This window comes from Gossypium arboreum, chromosome 9, assembly GCF_025698485.1.
Source record: "Gossypium arboreum isolate Shixiya-1 chromosome 9, ASM2569848v2, whole genome shotgun sequence".
Lineage (NCBI taxonomy): Eukaryota > Viridiplantae > Streptophyta > Magnoliopsida > Malvales > Malvaceae > Gossypium > Gossypium arboreum.
Window position 1 is genome coordinate 67,652,710 of NC_069078.1, and position 19,579 is coordinate 67,672,288.

At 31.5% G+C, this 19,579-nt stretch overlaps 3 protein-coding genes across 5 annotated transcripts; 1 reads left to right on the forward strand and 2 right to left on the reverse strand.

Moving 5' to 3' along the window:
- Positions 1 to 1,612: 1,612 nt before the first annotated feature.
- LOC108453633 (uncharacterized) lies at positions 1,613 to 13,019 on the reverse strand. Of its 3 annotated transcripts, none has more exons than XR_008270746.1 (9): positions 12,767 to 13,008; positions 11,256 to 12,336; positions 10,315 to 10,433; positions 9,082 to 9,846; positions 8,406 to 8,823; positions 7,805 to 7,970; positions 7,363 to 7,468; positions 7,076 to 7,259; positions 1,613 to 1,875 (listed from the first exon to the last, which is right to left on the reverse strand). XR_008270746.1 is itself a non-coding variant. In XM_053018876.1 (8 exons), exons 2-8 carry the CDS (start codon positions 12,066 to 12,068, stop codon positions 7,142 to 7,144), a joined length of 2,505 nt encoding a protein of 834 aa, XP_052874836.1. In that variant the 5' UTR covers positions 12,069 to 12,336; positions 12,767 to 13,019; the 3' UTR covers positions 6,940 to 7,141. The 3 variants fall into 3 exon arrangements, 1 of the variants encoding a protein (XP_052874836.1); XR_008270747.1 differs by lacking the exon at positions 1,613 to 1,875 and adding an exon at positions 4,634 to 4,989 and having other exon boundaries at positions 12,767 to 13,019; XM_053018876.1 differs by lacking the exon at positions 1,613 to 1,875 and having other exon boundaries at positions 6,940 to 7,259; positions 12,767 to 13,019.
- LOC108453634 (uncharacterized) lies at positions 3,626 to 4,653 on the forward strand. The gene has a single exon (XM_017751863.2). The coding sequence runs from the start codon at positions 3,710 to 3,712 to the stop codon at positions 4,373 to 4,375; it is 666 nt and encodes a 221-aa protein (XP_017607352.1). The 5' UTR covers positions 3,626 to 3,709; the 3' UTR covers positions 4,376 to 4,653.
- A 5,415-nt stretch (positions 13,020 to 18,434) lies between the features above and the next one.
- Positions 18,435 to 19,332, reverse strand: LOC108452513 (uncharacterized protein At1g08160). The gene has a single exon (XM_017750310.2). It carries the CDS (start codon positions 19,268 to 19,270, stop codon positions 18,671 to 18,673), a length of 600 nt encoding a protein of 199 aa, XP_017605799.1. The 5' UTR covers positions 19,271 to 19,332; the 3' UTR covers positions 18,435 to 18,670.
- Positions 19,333 to 19,579: the final 247 nt, after the last annotated feature.

A 19,579-nucleotide genomic window follows, 5' to 3' on the forward strand; every position in this document is an offset into this window, starting at 1 on the left:
TCATAAGTCCTTTTACTTTCAAAGCATGTTACAACAAACGTTTTCTCCTCTTGGTATTTCTCAACTGTTGCACTGGTTTCCCCTATTGCTGTTGAGTTCTACGAATCTTCTCCACATATCTTTGCCTACTGCATTTGTTGCATTTCACATCTGGGCTTCACCAACATTTATGCTGAAGATGATTTGTTTTTTTTACAATGAGGATAGGATAGATAAATTCCATTTGTCTCATTGTTGGTGTTACTTGGCTTCTTATGAGTCTTTTTTATTTTTTTTCTATTTTGTAGCTTTCATTTGTCTGTGTACTGGCTTGAAATGCTACTTCTACAAAATTTTCTTGCCTCATGAGCCTCATTTAGCTAGTAGCTCTGCCAAGGTAATACTTGATATAATTTTTGAATTCTCCAAGGAAGATATTATAGCTTCATACTTTTTAGGAAGAGTAACCGAAATCTTTTCAACAATTCTTCTATTAGGAAATTCTTTACCTAACAATCTCACCTTGTCTGCAATTGTAAGCAGTTGTTCAACGTAGTCATTTGCTACTTCAAACTCTTTCATTCTCTTTACTTAAAATTTTTGAACCAAGTCCATCGCTTGCATGTTCTTGATTCTTTCATTCCCTTCATATTCTTTTTTAAGATACTCCCTAAGTTTCTGTAGCGGATTCAATTACATGATTCTTGTGAGAATTGATGGTGAAACTATATAAAATATGCATGCCTTGACTTTAGCCTTCCTCGCCTTCTTCTTATGATTCTCCATCTATTCAACTGTTGGATTGGTTGGATGTTATGGATCGAGTCATCGGACGATTTGTAGGAAAATTGTTTGGTTCAGTCGGGCTTTCCCCCTTGTTTTTGTATCTTTATGCGAGTACCCTATGGTGAATGTGTGAAACTCTTCAAAGGAGTCACTTACCTTGGACTCATTCGAGAAAGTCTTAAATCTCTTAAAATTGAACTAATATCCCACAAACTATATTTCTCCCAAATTGGCCTCTTAAATAGAGGTTACATAGTTCAAATAAAACACTCACTAAAGTAATTAAAAGCAAATACTACTAAGTAAAGACTCCTAATGATATAAAATACTCATAAATATATAAAATACTCATAAATAAAATCTTCTAATACTTCTAATGAAATAATAAACTGATCTCCCAATAATAATTAATTAATTGATGTCTAACTTTACTCTGCTCCAAGAAAAAGAGCTTGTTCTCAAGCTCGAGATTGAATAGCTCATGCATTTTTTTGGCTCGTTATTGCATGCAAGGATATGTTAGTTCCTTTATGCTTCTTTGTTTTCGCACAACATCGTCAAGATCTTTGATTTCCATCCAAATACTCTTTTTAATTGGTTCCTGAACGAGTATGATTTGTTATATGTAGCAAAGACCCTTTTCTTTTTGTTCTGTCACCTTTGCATGAGTTAACGTTTTAACATTGAGGGTTGTACTTATTAAACCTGAACTTATTGTTGACATCCCATCACACCCAAATTTGTTTTTAGCAATAGAAGAGGGAGTTGTCACTACCATGTTGGTATCTTTAGTACTCAAGCTTGTCTAGTGCCACAATTCTCTTAGCATGCTTATCATTCTTACTAGTTGTTACTTCTTTGTAAAGGCTTGTGCCAAATTCATTACCTGAACAAGGTTTGGGGGATTTTGCATTCTACATCAAGCATAATTAAGCCCATTAATCCTGCGGTAAACAAGTCGATGAGGAATTGCATAATCATCCTCCAGTGCTTGTCAGGCATCAAGAGCTTGCAAGTAAAAAGTATCCTGACAAGCGATGTTTGGTAATATTCTCTATTGAAGACTAGTATTGTGATTGTGAAGCTTGTTTCTTCCATTTTACATAGGTCCTTCAAGATCAAAAGTGCATAATTAACTCAACAACAAAATTTAAAAATTAGAAAAATTTAAATTATTCTAAAAATCTTACTTATTGCAACTGTATATGGTTGACTGATTTCGACAAATTATAAGGCATGAGTTTCAACTCATCTAACCCAAATCCGAAATAAAGTGAACATGAAGCAATCCAAATCCTAAATGATCTAAATAAATAAATCCACATAGAGTTATTCAAGTGTCACATAGCTCGTCTGTTATAGTAGGCCCTACCAAATTTAGTCTAAGCTTGGATAAAAAGGTTTCGATCTCGAAACAACTCAATTTGATTTCAATTTAAATGATAACAAATATTTTTAAATTTAAATTTAAATTTAAATTTAAATTTAAGTATAAAAATATATAAATATAAAATATATATTTGATTTTTTTTAACATTTTAAACAATGAAGTGAGCTTTTCAGCCATCCTGAAATTAGCTTGAGCTTGGATGTTTTCTCCTTTCTTTTTTTTTCTTTTTTTTTTTTTGAAATTAGATCACGAATTAGTCTCATCCATAAATTTTAGACCCTAATCTAAAATAATCTGAACGCTAAAACAACTCACTCTTATAATTAATTCAAATGAAAAAATTAAAACATTTTAAAATTTAAATTAACCTTATCTGATTCAAAATTAACTTGACCGATCCAATCAACAAATCTATCAAAAATCATCTCTAATTACTTACCCTAGAACTCATGTCACCCATCCTATGGGTTAAAAATATCATTTTCGAAATAATAGTATGTATTAAAAATTATATTATGATAAAACTAAATTATTTTTAAGTTTATAGGCATTTTAATAATTATCATTTATTATTAGAGATAAAAAAATATCAGCTCTAAATGGCATTGTATATCTTTAATAGGAATTATTTATTATTATAAAAGAATTGATGGGTAGTTTTTCTAAGAATATATGATATCAAACTTAATTAATAATTATGTTATAATAAAATATTGGGGTGCAGCGAAGTTTGGGAAGATTGGAGCCCAAAATATAAATTTATGGTAGGATAATAATAATAATAATATCACTTGTGATTCCTAAACTGTCATTAAGCTCTTAATCACATAGTAACCGTCTTTTAACAGTTAATGACAATTGATAACCCAAGGAAACCAGAAACCTCTACATCCAAAATTCTAGTGTTTATCACTAGAAGCCTCTACAAGGAAATAAAGTTACTTTCTCTTTTCTTTTTGAATTTTATAATTCTCTTTTCTTTTTGAATTTATACCATTCCCTTATTCAACCTTCTTTCTCTTAATAAAAATCCCACATTATTTTTATATAAGTTATGTTGAAGTTGTATTTTATAATGCTTTATTTTTCTGGTAGTAATTTAATATGTAAACGTCGTAATTTGTCGATTAATATCATTGTATTTATATTCTGATAATCAGTTACTCAACAATTTATATGTTAAAGAATTGAAAAGAAAATTAGTTTAACTTTATAAATAAATTTAACAGGTTTACCAATAACTAAACTAATTAAATTTAACTAATTTTATTATTTTTCTAGAAAAAAGAAATTCAAAATTAGACACTAATAATAACACTTCTTTTACTAACAAAAATTACCCAACAACGAGGTAGTGGGTGGCAAATGGCAATGCTTTCACTTTTTACCTCCCACGTAGAGAATTGAATTTTGCAACAACTCGAGGAAGTGACACTTGCCATCCCACATGTCACTCTATAGCCATGTCTAATACTGGTTATAAATCTGTTTCATTGTAATCCATTACACTTTTGAATTGGATAAGAGTGAAAAGAAAGGAATATTGCAGGAAAAATGGCTCCCAAACGTCGAGCAAAAGTTGTAGTGAGGTCTACTAAGAAAATCGTTAAGGAAACTGTTCAAGTAGCTGTGATTGATAAAACAGAGGGAGACAACAATGGTGATCAACAACAGCTGGATACGGTTCCTTTGGAAGACATAGAAGAGGCAGAAGAAAGGGTAATCACTGAAATTCCCATACAAGGGTCAACTGAAGACAAAGCAGAAAAAGAACCCCACAAAGTAGAAGCTCCAGGCGAAAAAAACAGAGTGCAAGGAGAAGAGAAAACAGAGCCAGTTCATGAGGAAGAAGAACCGAGGAAAGAAGAAAAGAAAGGAAAGAGAAAGAGAAAGAGAGGGAAGAAGAAAGAATTGGTGGGGCATGAAGGGTACAAGACGTACGTTTTCAGGGTACTGAAACAGGTTCATCCTGGAATGGCGATTTCATCCAAGGCAATGTCGGTGATCAACAGCTTGATGAACGACATGTTCGAGAAGATTACGAACGAGGCAACCAAGCTGTCACAGTACACGGATAGGAAGACACTGTCTTCGAGGGAGATTCAAGGGGCAGTGAGATTGGTTTTGCCAGGGGAGCTTGGCAAACATGCTGTGGCTGAAGGAAGTAAAGCTGTCACTAACTATGCTTCCTACGATATAAAACGCTCCAAATTGGTTTAGTTTTTCTAGGATGTATTACTCGATTTTAGGTAGGTTTTGATGTTCCTTGTTGTTGCCACCTTTGAATTTTGTTTTGTACTATAATTAGGAGGAGGTTGTATTTGTATCTGTATGCAAGTTTGATTTAGGTTTTCTAGGCTGTCTTAGTGGACATGTTTTCTACAACTATCATGTAACAAGTTGTTCATTTTCATGGCTTGCTTTAAATGTTTTTTCTATTATTATATATATTTTTACATTATATATGATAATTTACAATTATTTTGATGTATTAAAAACCACAGCTTCTACATTATTTTCAAGGAATGTTGGACTTAAAAGAAAGCAATATCAACCATCAGACCGAAGTTTGTGTAATGTTTGGGACACTGTATAATGATCAATCCTCCTCTCCAATTGATAACATTTATGAGGACACATGATAAGATTTCGACACATATTAACAGACACAAATTAACCGCTATAACCATACAAAAAAGTCAAAATTTTTTAAAATATACAATTACATCTTGTTATACGTTTTCAATAGTTGTAACATTTTTTTTCACAAAACGGTCTTGACAGTTGGGCAACAGGAGCTTTCACCAAGGACAAAATCTAATAAAATGTACAACCTACAAGATTAAAAGGAATATTATCAAATTTTAAATAAATTAAAAATAGTTTAAATATGATTATAATAAAATAAACATAGAACATTTCAAGATAAAATAAATATAGAACAATTTAGATTCTAATTATATAATAAAATAGAATACATAATTGTCTACCATAACTTTCTTCACTATCAAAAAAGTATTCAAATCTTGACTGCAAAATATTTATCCGGATTAATGATACTAAAATAATGATTTTATATTTATAATTAAAAATAAAAATTAGCCCCATGTAAACTAATTTCTTAGTGAAAATAATGATTATAAGAAATATTTATTTAAAAATAAGATATTTATAATTAAAAAGTAAAGAAAATAATGAAAAGAGAGAAATAACTAATATAAAAAAAGTTAAAAGACTAAAACTGAGATGGATAAATATATTTATGAAATATTCACATAAAAATAAATGTAAATGTAATTTTGATTGAAATGATGAAATGAAAATATTAAAATTATGAGGTTTTGGGTTCAAATCTTATTATGTAATATATTTTTAATTTTATATAAAAATATAAAAGATAAAGAAGAATTATGTGATATTTAATAATTTTCTACTTGATACTTAACACCAACTCAATCAGTTATTTAATATAAAATATACATGCTGACAATCATATTTCAAAAGAAAAGTAAATTAAATTTTAAGTGATGTCTTGTTACAACCAAAAAGAAAAGAAGAAAATATGGCTTTGTTGACATAATTTTTTTCGCCTATCCTTTTACTAATTTAGCAATACAATTTTTAGTTATTTTAATTAAAAACAACTTAATAATATTATCTACATTTGTCCTTATGCATTTTCAATTACTTATGAAAAATTTTCTTTTTTTTATTTGTAAAATCTTACTTCTATAAATTAACAAAAACATCTTAGTACTTAACGTATAGCTTCAATTAATTAATTGATAATTTTATTATTATATTTAAATGTTAAACTAAAAATGTTGAAAAACTATATTTTTAATTTTAACTAAACATTAAAATTAAAATTTTAACTAATAGCTATTTAAAAACTATATTTATTTTCAAATATCACATGTAAATTTAACTAAAATTTAAGTAATACATATTAAAATACTATTTTTTAAATACAAAAATTTATTTAAGTATTTTTCTTATACATAATTTTCAAAATACCTAATTAGAAAAATAATAAATGTTAATATTATTTTAACATTGTTCTATCACCCTTCAGGGACATCCTAAAAATTGGAACATTGTTCTATTAAAATATAATATTTACATAATCTTATTCATAATTATACATATATAATTACAAAAAGTAAATTAAATATTATCATAAAACATTTTATAATGCATAAATGAACTACATTAGTATATGCTAATGCTCATTTAAAAGTTTTACAATCAAAGTTTATAAATTTTAAATTAACATTATATGTTTATATAATAATTTTAAATAATGATTTTTGTTTTTCTCTTAAATTTTTAAATAATATATCATCATTATTTGGCTTTGAATATATTATCACAAATAATAATTAATTAAGTTTATTTTAAATATTAAGTTTTTCATTCTAAACGACTATGGATCATAATACAAATTAAAAAGAATTTAAAATATTATTTTGTAACTAGTTTTAAAAATAAACATAAATTATTTTAATTAAATATGCAACCAAACTCGGGATAAGAAACTAATTTTACTATTAAATTGGTGTCACTTGATTAAACACTTATCCTTATTTGATATGTTTAATCAAAATTTGATCTTTTTTTCTATTGAATTTGGTTTGTTTTTAATAGTAGATGACACATTATTCTAATTTGATAAGTCTACCATAATCCATAATAATATTGTTTTTACTTTGTTATTATTTTACTAAGTGACTTCCTTATTTTAGAATTGATGTCATTAAGTTACACCAAATTCAGCCAGAAGCTTATAGCAGTAGAAATAGATTGATAATGCATTAGAAGATTGGATTTTCTGTTTCAATCATATTCATACCTAATCATGGCAATGATCTCAGAAAGGGGAAAGAGAAAGGAGAAAGATAAAAAAGAAAAATAAGATACCTGGAGTGATCCTGAAGCAAAAGCTGATGAGAGATTCTATAATTGTTTCTTTTTCTTTTGTTCTTTTTATTGGATTGAGTAAGCACGGACGACCTCAATTACCGGTGCACGACACATTGGACACTTGGCTCCACTTTGGACCAATTCATTGCCACATTTAAAGCAAGCGCACATGTGCCCACATCTGTAATAATAATAATAATATGGCAGATACAGATATCATAACAAATGTTAAATAAGGCCTGAAATCTTATATGTAATTGGAGGACGAACTTCATGAGATTTACCTGTATAGTAGTGAATCGATATTGCCTTTGGAGCATATACAACAGAGCCCTTTCCTGACATTATCCCAATTGTGGGCATCCTTGGACGAGCTGTCATCAATCATCCCTGTGCAGCAGAATATCGTGATGGATAATGAACAAACCGGACAAGCAAATTATGTGTACAACTAACAAATTATAGTGTGAAAAAACATATTGTTAGGACATTAAAAATATAGTAGTAGCTTATACCCTGGTGCCAGAATCTTATTCCTCTTGATCCTCAAATGGGACTAATTAGGATAAGTAGTGCTGCTTGAGGGTTATAAAAGTAATCAAAGAGAAATAGTGCCACTTGTAAGAGACCAAGGAGAGATACAAAGAAGAGGGAATCACTTTCCGGGATAATCCCGAAGGCAGAATTACCCGATTGAGCAAATATGATAGGAAAGAAGAAACAAACCTCGTGAACCAGCTGAACGGTTGAGGGCAGCACAGACTTCTTGTCTTATTGATCGCTGTAAGTCGAGTTGCATTTCCATGCAGGACCCAAGCATCCTCTGCATGCCATTCATCCTTTGCTGCAGTCTTACCATGTCAAACCTCAAATCATTAATGATATCCCACTCCTGCACCAAATTAGCAACACGGTTCAATTAAAATGGAGACCAAATGAGTTAGATAGGTCAATCTGAATTCATCCATTCTGCAAGCTTGCTGAAACTTAAGTTCACCAACAAGGCATGATTATTATGAGATCACTACATTAGCAATATCAAGCAACAATTTTAAATTCAACAAACAAAATAAAAAGAAACAATATGGTACAAGAAATATTGGATTTTGACAATGAGAGCAGTGATTAAACCCCTTGTTTGGAACTCCAATGACCAGGGTTTGAACCCTGTTGGATCTCCCTCCCCAATTTGTAATGTACCAAATAAAAAAAAAATCGGATTTGGTTAGAAAAATCTACTAACAAATTAGGAGAGTAGAGCGATCAACTTTTCAAAAGATAACCAGAACAGAAGAAAGTTGTGGGCAAGAAGAAGAGATGTACGTACAATTCCAAACTGCTGATGCACATCATGTGGAACCCAATTATAATGGTATGAATCCTGGTCCCAAAGTGGTTGCATATATGTCATCCTGGGTGAAGGAAGAGCAAGTGGAGGAACCTCGACATTCCCTTGACCGTCATTCCGGTCCATGGTATGCCATTCTATGTATTGTTCTACAGAAGCAGGAGTGTATGGCAACCTAGGTGAAGGAAGAGCAAGTGGAGGAACCTCAGCATCTCCCTGACCCTCACTCTGAGCCCTGCTTTGCTGTTCGACATCTTGTTCAACTGAAGCAGGAGTAGCAGATGTTTCATTTAGCTCCAAGTCAATATAGAGATGATTTCGCCTTTCCCTAAATGATTGCATCAACTGGTCAAGACTCTCACGGAAACCACTATGAAGAAGAGTAGAGACACTTCTCCTACAATATTAAAAACAGGTTGTATTAGTAAAACAACTGGTCAACACTCAGGTCTGAGTGTCACTGTGAGATACAGTTATGCGTCTAACAAGGGTATGTTTAGCTTTTTCTATATTTTCCTATGCATTTGTATGGTCTTTAGGGGAACATATCCCATACTGATGTCTGAATATATATCAAAGACAGGTTTCGGATAGAGGTGCTTCAAGAAAAATGAGAAGTTAGAGCAAAGTAGAACCAACAGTTACAGAATTACACCTATCTAACAGTTCCCTGAGCTCCATACTCTCTACATTATCTTCAGGAAAATAAAATGCGTCTGCTCTCCCACCGGGTTCTTGATCATAAGACCATTGCAACCAATTCCGTGTTGTCTCAAGCAAGCTACCATCGTCATTCCCACCATCTTCATGGTGCATGCCAGAGGCTTCTTCATTATGACCATCCATCGATACATTATACTCAACACTAGCTTCCTGCCACACTGCGTCTTCATTTTCCTGATCATCCTCCTGCAGTTGTTCAACTTGAGAAGCAGATTCTTGCACATCAATATATTGAACTAGATTCTGTTCTAAATTTTCTACGACATTAATTAACCCAAAGGTCCCACTCTCGCCATCTTGGGGAAAATGTTCATGAGATGCTTCACCAACTTCTTTTATGTTACAATGTTCTCGAGCTTCATTCTGTGAAGCTTCAAGGGATGACTCACTAACATTAGTTTCTTTCCAGTCCCCATCCAGGACTTGTCCAGTAACATCTCCGCTTTGGTCGTGCCAACTTACATCTTCAACAACATCAGCCACTAAATCAGTTATACCATCCAAAACACTCTGGTTGTCAGTTTTCTTGTTCTCACGTTCAGATTGTCCATTTAAAATATCTATGACTTCATTTGAATCATCAACATGGTTTTGTTCTGTTCTGTTACCCTTAGTGTCAGAGTTAGATGGTGTATCGCAATATTTACTGCTTGCAGGACCACAACCAGAATTATCCAATCTGGAGAAAAAACCTTCCCTGAAAAAAGGCACGGTTTGCAAAATGTTACTGCCAAATGGTGAAAATAACATCACACAAATCAGATGAACAAGGAATCGTAAACTTATTATCTAGTTCAATGATCATCTTTGTGAACTTCCTGCATCACGAATCAAAATGTCCTGACGTTGTCATTGATAAGGGACCTCTCACATGACAAGTAAATTTGAGTTTTTTGAGTCAAATCAATAGAAGCCGCATTATTTTAAGCTTCTGTGAAAACATCCAAACTAAATTAAAGGTCTAAAGTCCTTGTCTTAAACTCAAGAATCTAAATCCAGCTTTAGATTTTCATGAATAGTCAGGAGAAAATGGAAATAATAAGACTAGAACTACATTGCTCTGCTTGAGAAGCTGGCAGCACAACTTCCGCTTGCTTAAATTTTATCTCAAATTAAGTTCCATAAAAAAATGCTTACAGAAAAACGAGTGGAATTCTTTCAGTACCTTAGACCAGATACGGTCTGTTTTTGTCTTAATAGGCCCAATTCACTGGCTGCTATGGAGGTAGATTTGTCACCAGCAACCCTTCTGTCATTTCTCAAGAATCTACCTCTCAACAATGACTGCAAAAAGAAAACACGATATGGAAAAAAGGAATTACAGTAAAACCAGTCCACGTTCAGTAATGTAAAAATCAAGATGATGGAACATTAAAGATAGGATCTTTATGCCCTTGATCTAAAGATACCAAGCTAAACTAAACTACGGTTGCTTTCAAATAAATCACACATACAGAAGATCCATAAATATTTTAAAAATTTTGACAGCCTTTAGTAGCCAATAACAATAGACATCTAATAGCCTAAGTCTTTTCAGAACTATAAATCTATGAACCATTTAATTTCCAGAACAAGCTACAAGCTAATTGCGGTAACATCAACAACCATAAGAAGATAAAAGGGCAAGCAGTTGTTGAAACAGTCATGCTAGTATTACTTTTTTCATTAAACATCTACTCTCGTTAGTATGATATATGGACTTTCTCTTTTCCATATACATCTCATAATTGCAAAGTAGCTACTTTCAAGAAATTTAAGGGGAAAGTATAACCAACACATCTAATACTGTTGTTATAACATGAAATACACTTAAAAGATGACTTTTAAGCTACTGGGGCAATTGAGGCAACTAGCAGTCCCATTGCATGAACAATATTAGCTTTGTGATTGACACCAGTCCAATAGCTCTCAAAATCAAGCAAAACAATTTCAGTTACCAACAAGAATCTATAAGACCAAACAACCAAGTTATCATCTACCTTACAGTGTTTTTCTTCTTCGTTTATGTTTGAAATTCTGGAAGAACATGCACAAAATGAAAAGATATAAAGACAATAGCCAGCCGCCAAAGAAAAAATGGCAATACTTTTAAAGCATCTAGTATACCTGAATGCGTTTGCGATGGGCAAAATTTGATACAGCCCGAAGCTCCAGCAACCCCTGAACCTCTGTTTGCCTTTCTCCCGCAGCCTTTTTAAGCATATCAAGCAGCGCCTGTCGGCCACATAATTTCCGAATGCCCCTATGCACATGCTCAGTTCGGTCTTCATTCTGGTTAATCTCCAATCCATCAAGAACATGTTCAATATTGACACCAGCATCAGCTGCTTGCTCTTCTCTACTCTGAATACAAGCACCTCTCTGCTGACTGTTCATCTGCACACACTCCCTTATAGGTCTGATTCTCTCCTGCTCAGTTTCACCAAGCAACTGGGCCCTTGAACTGTTATTTCTACGGGAAACATTAGATGCACGTTCCCTACCACCACTGTTCATCCACTCCCGAAAGATTTGCCTTACCCTTTCCCTTTCAACTTCCCCCAAATCAGATGAGTGTTCACAATTAAAATTACTTGAATCCGCATTCCCACTCCGTGACCTGAATCGATCTTGGGACCATTGTCCAAACTCATTCACACTCGTGCTCATATCCTCTGGAACAACAATATGTTCATCATTTTGGCTGTCAGAATCCGTCATCGAGAGGTCATCAGTCCTTTTTTGGAGCATTCTTTTATTTCCTCTCTCTTGAGCGTGACTCACCACATGCTCATCCTCTAGTTCCCGCCACATCTGCAAGATTGAGGATGCCCGGGTGCTACCACTTTCCCGCCTTCTTGACCTTGATGGTTGAGACTGAGACTCTCTTGGAAAAGAATTTTCGAGCACAGAAACATTGTGTAGACCAGCAATAGCCATACTGCTGCAATGTCTAAACTACCAAACTCTTTGTACCCACAGCTTTAAATGCTTGGAAGGATAATCAATACTTCCATAAACACCTAAATCTAGAAAATCTCGTCCTCATTGACCTTAATCAGCATTTGCATCAACACTATCAATCTTCAGAGCAAACACACACATAAAGAACAACTAGGAATCTTAGTTTTTCTTTTCCTAACTTATTTTCATAAAACAATTGTAACACTCTTGATACTCATTCAACTTCCTCAATGTCACGTCTCACCTAGATAAAATAAGGAAGAAAATAGAATTAAAGAAAGCATAAACTATTTACAACAAACTCCACCAAACACGATAAGAAACTATAAGCTTAATTGACGTACTGGAAAAAAATAATCCCTCGTTCGGCCACTGAGAAAATGTAGAAAGATAATAATAAAAATCCAAATCTCAATTTTAACAGTCTCACGCCAAAAAAATAAAAATACAGGCGAGCAGACACACACGCATACACACAAATTAACCTTTTCCAATTTCTTAGAAATTCAAATCTAATGTTCTCTTCTTCTTCTTTTTTTCTCAAAATTCTCAGCAACCAAACAGGAAAAGTAACATTGCCAAACTACATTAAAAAAAAAACTGAAGATCCGAACAACAACAAAACACAATACACGCCACCAATTAAAGAGCGAAAAAAGAAAAAAAAAACGCACCGTAGAAGCTTGAGCTCTTTGATTTTCGAAGGAAACAAAATCCAAAGAGAGACAGAAAGAGAAAGAACTGGAGAGAAATAGAGGGAAGAAGAGATTTTTTTGTGAATAATAGGAGAAAAATGGGGACACGTAAATATTTTTATTTTTAATTGGCTATTTTTGTTAACGGACCCTAATGGTCCGTTTATAGTGGGGCTAATTATGAAAGATTCCAAATTTTGGATTTAACATTTTATGAATTTGGAATTTCTTTTCGCCGTTTGGGGTTGAAATTTCAAAATAAAGGTCTGGGAAGGGTAATTGCGGAATTTCAACTAGCGAGGGGGAAATGAGGATGACCGGTAATTTCGCGGCGATAACGGCAATTCAAACACCCTACTTCTTTTAAAAGGTTTTGTTATCCAGTTCTTTTTCTAATTACATATGATAATTTTAGATATAATTTAATTATTTTATAAAAATAATTTAAATATTTTTAAATGCAAACTCAATTAAATAATAATAAAATTATCATAACAACATTTTTGTCTTTTTATATTTTTATATAAAATCTATAAAATTGGTTGTAACTAATGTCTCAATTTTTTATATAAATATATTTACTCACAACATGAGTGTTCTTATGATGAGATTAAAACACACATTTATATTTTAAATATGTTTTTACGGGCATATGCATGTGATAAAATTTCTATATTAATAATATTATTGATTGAGTTGGTGTCACAAGTTCGACACTAACTTAAGATTGATGACAACACCATGATAAACAATTGTAGTGCATTTAGTTTTCTTAATACGATATATTTGCAAGTTTAAATTTCATTTTCCCCATTATTTTTTTTAAGATCGTACATATTTAATGTATTATTATTAATTAGTTTTAAACCATACATTTTATTATTTATTGTATGTTATTTTAAACACGCATATTTATTTTAAATACATGATTTCCACATATTCAAAAAATATCATTTTAAATATAACTAGAATTTGTGATTATTTAAATAAATCCTTAATTTTTTATCTAAATAAATCCTTTTTTAATCTATACTCATAAAAGCCCTTAATTTTAATTACTTGGCATTATTTGATGACAAGTAATTTAAATTAATAAAATTACATGGAAATTAATTGTTGATTTGGCTGGACAGATAAGTAAAAATAATATTTTTTATTTTTTCTTATTTTATTTTAAAATAAATTTTATTATGGTTGAAGAAAATCATTAAATTAAATTTTATTATATGCAGCATATATGATGACCAGCCAAAATGTTAAATATATGGTAAGAATATTTGTATGTGAATGACAGAAGTGATAGTTTTCAAGTTGATCTTGAGATGCTATCTCTTGTTATTATAGAAGACTATGTTGGAGAATTGGGGTGTGTTGATAAGCCATTTATTTATCTTAGCATACCTACCGTGGCTTGCACCTACAGTTCCATGTTGGTTAATGATGATTCTACGTAACTGATTTGATAAATGTTTTGGTTAAATGTGGCATTGTAGATCTGTATTATTGATGTTCCTGAGTTGTTGGATGACAACCCTTTAGTCCCTAGAGGTGAAAACTAAGGAGGCGATGTCGATGGTTGAAAAAATGAGTCTGGCAAGGCTGATATTGACGTTAACAATGTTGAAATTGAACTTGTGAGGCATGAAGATAGTGTAAATATTGTCGAAAATATTGGTGAGAGAGTATGAGGATGATGATGAAGAATATGATATGCAAGTAGAACAAAATCAGGAGATGCTTTATCATTTGATGTTGAGTTTTTTAGTGAAAATGAAGATGAGGAGATTCGAGGAATAAAAAAAAAGAACCAATACAAACAGTTAAAAAGTTACACAGGAGATGATTTTGAGGACTTTAATTCTCCAAATGTTATCGTGAATAATGATATTGAAACTAACAAATTCAAAGGTCTTTTGAGGGTTAGTAACAGTGTTGTGAATGAAGTTTTTAGTAAAGATTTTGTGATTGAGTACATTAAATTTAGCAATAGTTGGATGGCTATCAATGTAATTAGACTCGATCAGGAGAATTATGAGTTACAGGAATTTCAAACATTAAGGTTCTAAGAGGTTAATTTTAGACTATGCATATTATGTTTTAATTCCATGTTTTTCTATGTTGAATGTGTGAAACTAACATCGTTTCCATAATTGTATTATCGAATGTAGCTAAAGACAAAATTGGAACCATGAGAGACAAAGGGAAGCAAAAGGCGATCACTGAGTGATGACTTTAGTTTGTGCTAGCATAATTTGTTTTCCTTACATAAATTTATTAAGTATCTAGGCTTAAGAAATTACTATGATAACTTGATGATGATATATGTGTATATGGGATGTTACTTGGATATAATGGCTTCAAAGTGATTTATATGATATTATGATATGGAACGATGTTGGTTGAACTGTTATGATGGAAATATATGAATGATGCACGTTATGATGTTATACAATCTTTAAAATGTCCTATTAACAGTGGCAAACATAATTTGAGTATAGTTTGCATGTCAATTACGGTCTATTATGTGTGTGGAGTCTTGTGGAGGGATATGATTCGATGCCTTTGAGCTCTATACTTATGTATACCTTGGTATGTTTGATGGTTATGCATTTATGAGCCTATTGGTGTATTGGATGGACATGCTCTTACAACTTCACTGATGTGCAGGATGGGTACATGCTCTTAAACTCTTGATATACACCACAAAAGTTTGTGTACAATGTTTTAGATTTAGCATTAACAAGGCGTTCTTCTTTGGTTATCTATTGAATCTCAGGCTTAATCACTCTTCCATCTTCAGTGTCCATTATAGGTGGCTCCCATCCTGTGAGGATTGAATATCAAGCTTTTTCGCCAATAGATTTGATATAGGATTTCATGTAAGTCGTCCAATAAGGATAGTGAGCAATCACCAACGTTAGGGATCGAGAGGTAGATAATCCTTCCATAGCTAGTGATTAGCAACATCAAGAATCTACACTATTATGTTCAGTGGGAGGCTCAGATACTAATTGTTGATCAGAAAGAAGTAATCAATTAATAAGCTAAATATAAAGACAAGTGACTGCAGAAGTTGGCACTTCTCCAAGCACTACGAAAACACAAAGTAGGCGGGGGACAACAAAGTTTGTTTACACAATTCGGTTTCCCTACGCCTGTAGAGCCTAACTCAGTGAGAAAAACCCACCATCTCCAAACAACTACAATTAGTGATCATAAATTTATCACAGCCCAATATAATTCCTCATTCTTCTACCTTTGAAGACTAGACATCTCGCCACTAAATTCTTCCCCTGAAAACTTAGTCTGTGAAACCACAACACAAAGGTTTTACAATCTTAAATGCACTCTCTCAAAATAATGTTACTCACTTAAACAGATAAGTACTCTCAATTGTTCAGCGTACATCAACCTATACAAGTCTCTCAATTATATAGAATTTTTCGAGACTTACTAACATAATGAAAATCTATCACAATCTCTATTAAATAACAACTAAGCTAGTTGAATACAATATAATAATAACAAATAAGGTAGACAATGACTATTGGAATATGTCTTCAATGTTTCGATCCAATCCAAATTCGTTGATTTAAGAGATTTGATATACTCGATTTGATATGATCCGATACTCCAAATAAATTTCTCCAAGTGATAATTTTCATTAATGGGCTAGATATAATCCACAATCTCAGCTTAGCCCAAAGATATAATTCAATAAATTGTCAATCTCTTAAATATGAAAATTTGTTATTTGTCGCGGTGGTAAATGAAGTGGGCACTTCCTTAGACACATCTCAATCTTTCTATACTTTTCAACAATAGTGTTACTATTGTTGTATGTTGTTCATGTTGTGTAGGTCTAAATTGTTGGTAATCAATTTTTAAATTGAGTATAAGACTCAAAGTTCCGACAATACTCAACCATCTTTGTTTTGCTATGTCAAATCAATTCCTACAAATGCAATTTAGATAAATTCTAAAGTAATTAAAATTTCGAAAGTAACCATTTTAAAAGTTTTAAAATTGATCAAGAAAATTTAAATATAATTAAGTTACCTGTCATGTAATTTCCCATTTTATAATTTTATTTCTATTTTTCAACACCAGATTCCTTACTTCAAGAATCTATGATGGTTTACGAACTTTCTTCATGTTAACTCAATAACATTAATAAATAACAAATTAAAAAAAAAAAAGGTAAATTTTTAAAAAGAAAGGCCAATGGAATGCTTTCTTTTGTAAATATGGCTACCTACTCCACATAGGTGAGATGAGTCGTGACGATTTTAATAAATATCGTCGAAATGTAAAAAAATTTAATCAACTTTCGAAATTAAATTCGCATCTAATTAAATATTTTCATTTATTAAAATAATTAATTAATTTATTTAGTTAGCATTTTCATCATTGATCATGTTGATCATCAACATAAATTAACAGATCAATTAAATGATGAAACATGATAGCTTCTAGTTTAATCTAATTTTTCTCATAAAATGATTAAAAATTATAAAATTAGAAGAAATAAAAAAAGTATAAAATATAATATTAAATATTAAAAATATTAAAATTAATATAAACTTATTAAAATTATAAAAATATTATATAAAACTTATAAATATTATAAAAATAAAAAATCTAATAAATTATAAAAAATTATAAAATTAATAAAACTTATTTAAAATTAAAAATGTGTTAGAATTCTTAAAAATAAATTCTTAAAAATATTAAGTTGATATAAACTTATAAAAATTATAAAAAATCATAAATACTTGAACTGAAACGGTTAGCCCGAAATCTGTAAGAATACTAGTCCGAGGAAAGCCATTAGACTAGTTAACCTAAGAACTAGGCAGTTGAATTGATTTTTTATTTTTTAATATTTTTATCAAATCAAAATTTTGTTATCCAACTATTAGCATATGTCAGAATGAAATTCTAACCAAGATTTTCAAAACCGGACCGATGGTTGAACCGATCAGACCATCGATTTGCCAGTTCGACTGATTTGTCTGGTTCAATTAAATAAAACATTAAAAAATAAAAAATAAAAATATCGATTCAACCGTCCCAGGTCAACCGGTCTAATGGCTTTCTCTGGACCGATACCCTTACCAATTTCGATCTAATCGGTCTAACCAACTAATCTGGTGTCGTTCAAATTTTTATGATTCTTTTAAAAGTTTATATCAATTTTAATATGTTTTATGATTTTTTAGAATTTAAATATGTTTTTATAAAATTTTAAATATTTTATATATGTTTTATTAATTTATATTTTTTTATAATTTATTAGATTCTTTTATATTTTTTATAAAATTTATAAGTTGATATCAATTTTCATCTTTTAAATATTTAATCATTTTTATATTTTTGATAATTTTTTATTTTAGGATTTTATCCATATTTTTAAGATTTTTAATAATTTTATGGGAAAAATATTATATTAAACCATAAGCCGTCGCATCACTATTTGATTGGTTTGTCAATTTATTTTAACGATCAATGTGGTCTTAATTAATTATTTTAGTTCTTAATTGAATATAAATTTAATACAAGAGCTCAATTGATTATTTTAATTATAGGTATGAACTTAATTAGGTGTGATATATATATATATATATAGGATAACCAATAGGGACTGTTATCAACTAAGAATTTAAACACATTTTTTGTCCAACCACCTCCAAGTGGTTTGAATTACTGCAAAATAATTCAATTTTTTTCTTACAATGACGAGGTGTATACCGGTTAATACATTTAATTTTGCATTTTGTGTGAGCAACTAAAAAGAAAAACAATTTTCACAAAGGACAAAATGGCAACATTAGAACACAAATTAGCCATGTAAAAATGGGAAAAAAACCAGACAAAACAAAACTAGAGTTCTACTTCACATGGTACATTCTCAAAATGTCTGGACCAAGAAAAGTGCAGTTTCACCGAGGGACACACAATTTTTAGAGTACGATGTTTCGACTTCCACATACCTACCTTGAATCGAACCCTCGACTTGTAATGAACGTCAACTTCGATCTCTCCAGATGATTTTTCACCCCTGAGGTCCTTAAACGTCGATGGCGACAGTGCCAAATTTTGAGCCACGAGCTTGGATTCTACTCGAGCTGTGTCCCTATGAGGTTGATGGAAAGGATCGATTGTATCAAACGCGAGAGTTTGATCTTTGTACGACACCACAGACTCCATGGAGTCATAGTAAACGGAAGTTTTGGTATTGGGATTATATGCCATGAGCACAAAATCAAAGGTGGCATTGATATGGTTATTGTTGAGGTTGAAATGTTGGAGTGAACCATTTTCAAGGGTGTAAACCAACCTTTTAGGCCTAATGACTAACCAAGTGATGAGGACGGCTAGACCAACAAGAACAATAAGGGTTAGCAAGCAAACGGCGACACATCTTACCAGGTTAAAATGCTTAACTGGCTGTTGTGTAGCTTGTGCTGTATTACCAGCCATTTTTTTGAGGGACAGTTATGATTTGGATGCTTGCTACCTGTTTTATACAGGATAAAAAGTTGGCGAATATTTTGCCTAATCAACTTCTTCAATATATATACAAAGCCGAAGGGAATTCTAGAATGTTTTTTCTTTTTTATTTTCCCTATTGTCTTTGTTCTTTATTGATTCCCTTGGAGGGCTTTAAGGTTTCTTGAATGGAACTCAAGACAGATTCATTTTATGTTCTTTTCTTCTCCTTCAAATGATGCAAGATTCATTGCTGTACTCACTCCTTGCATCTTAGGCCAAGCTAGCTCAAGCCTATAG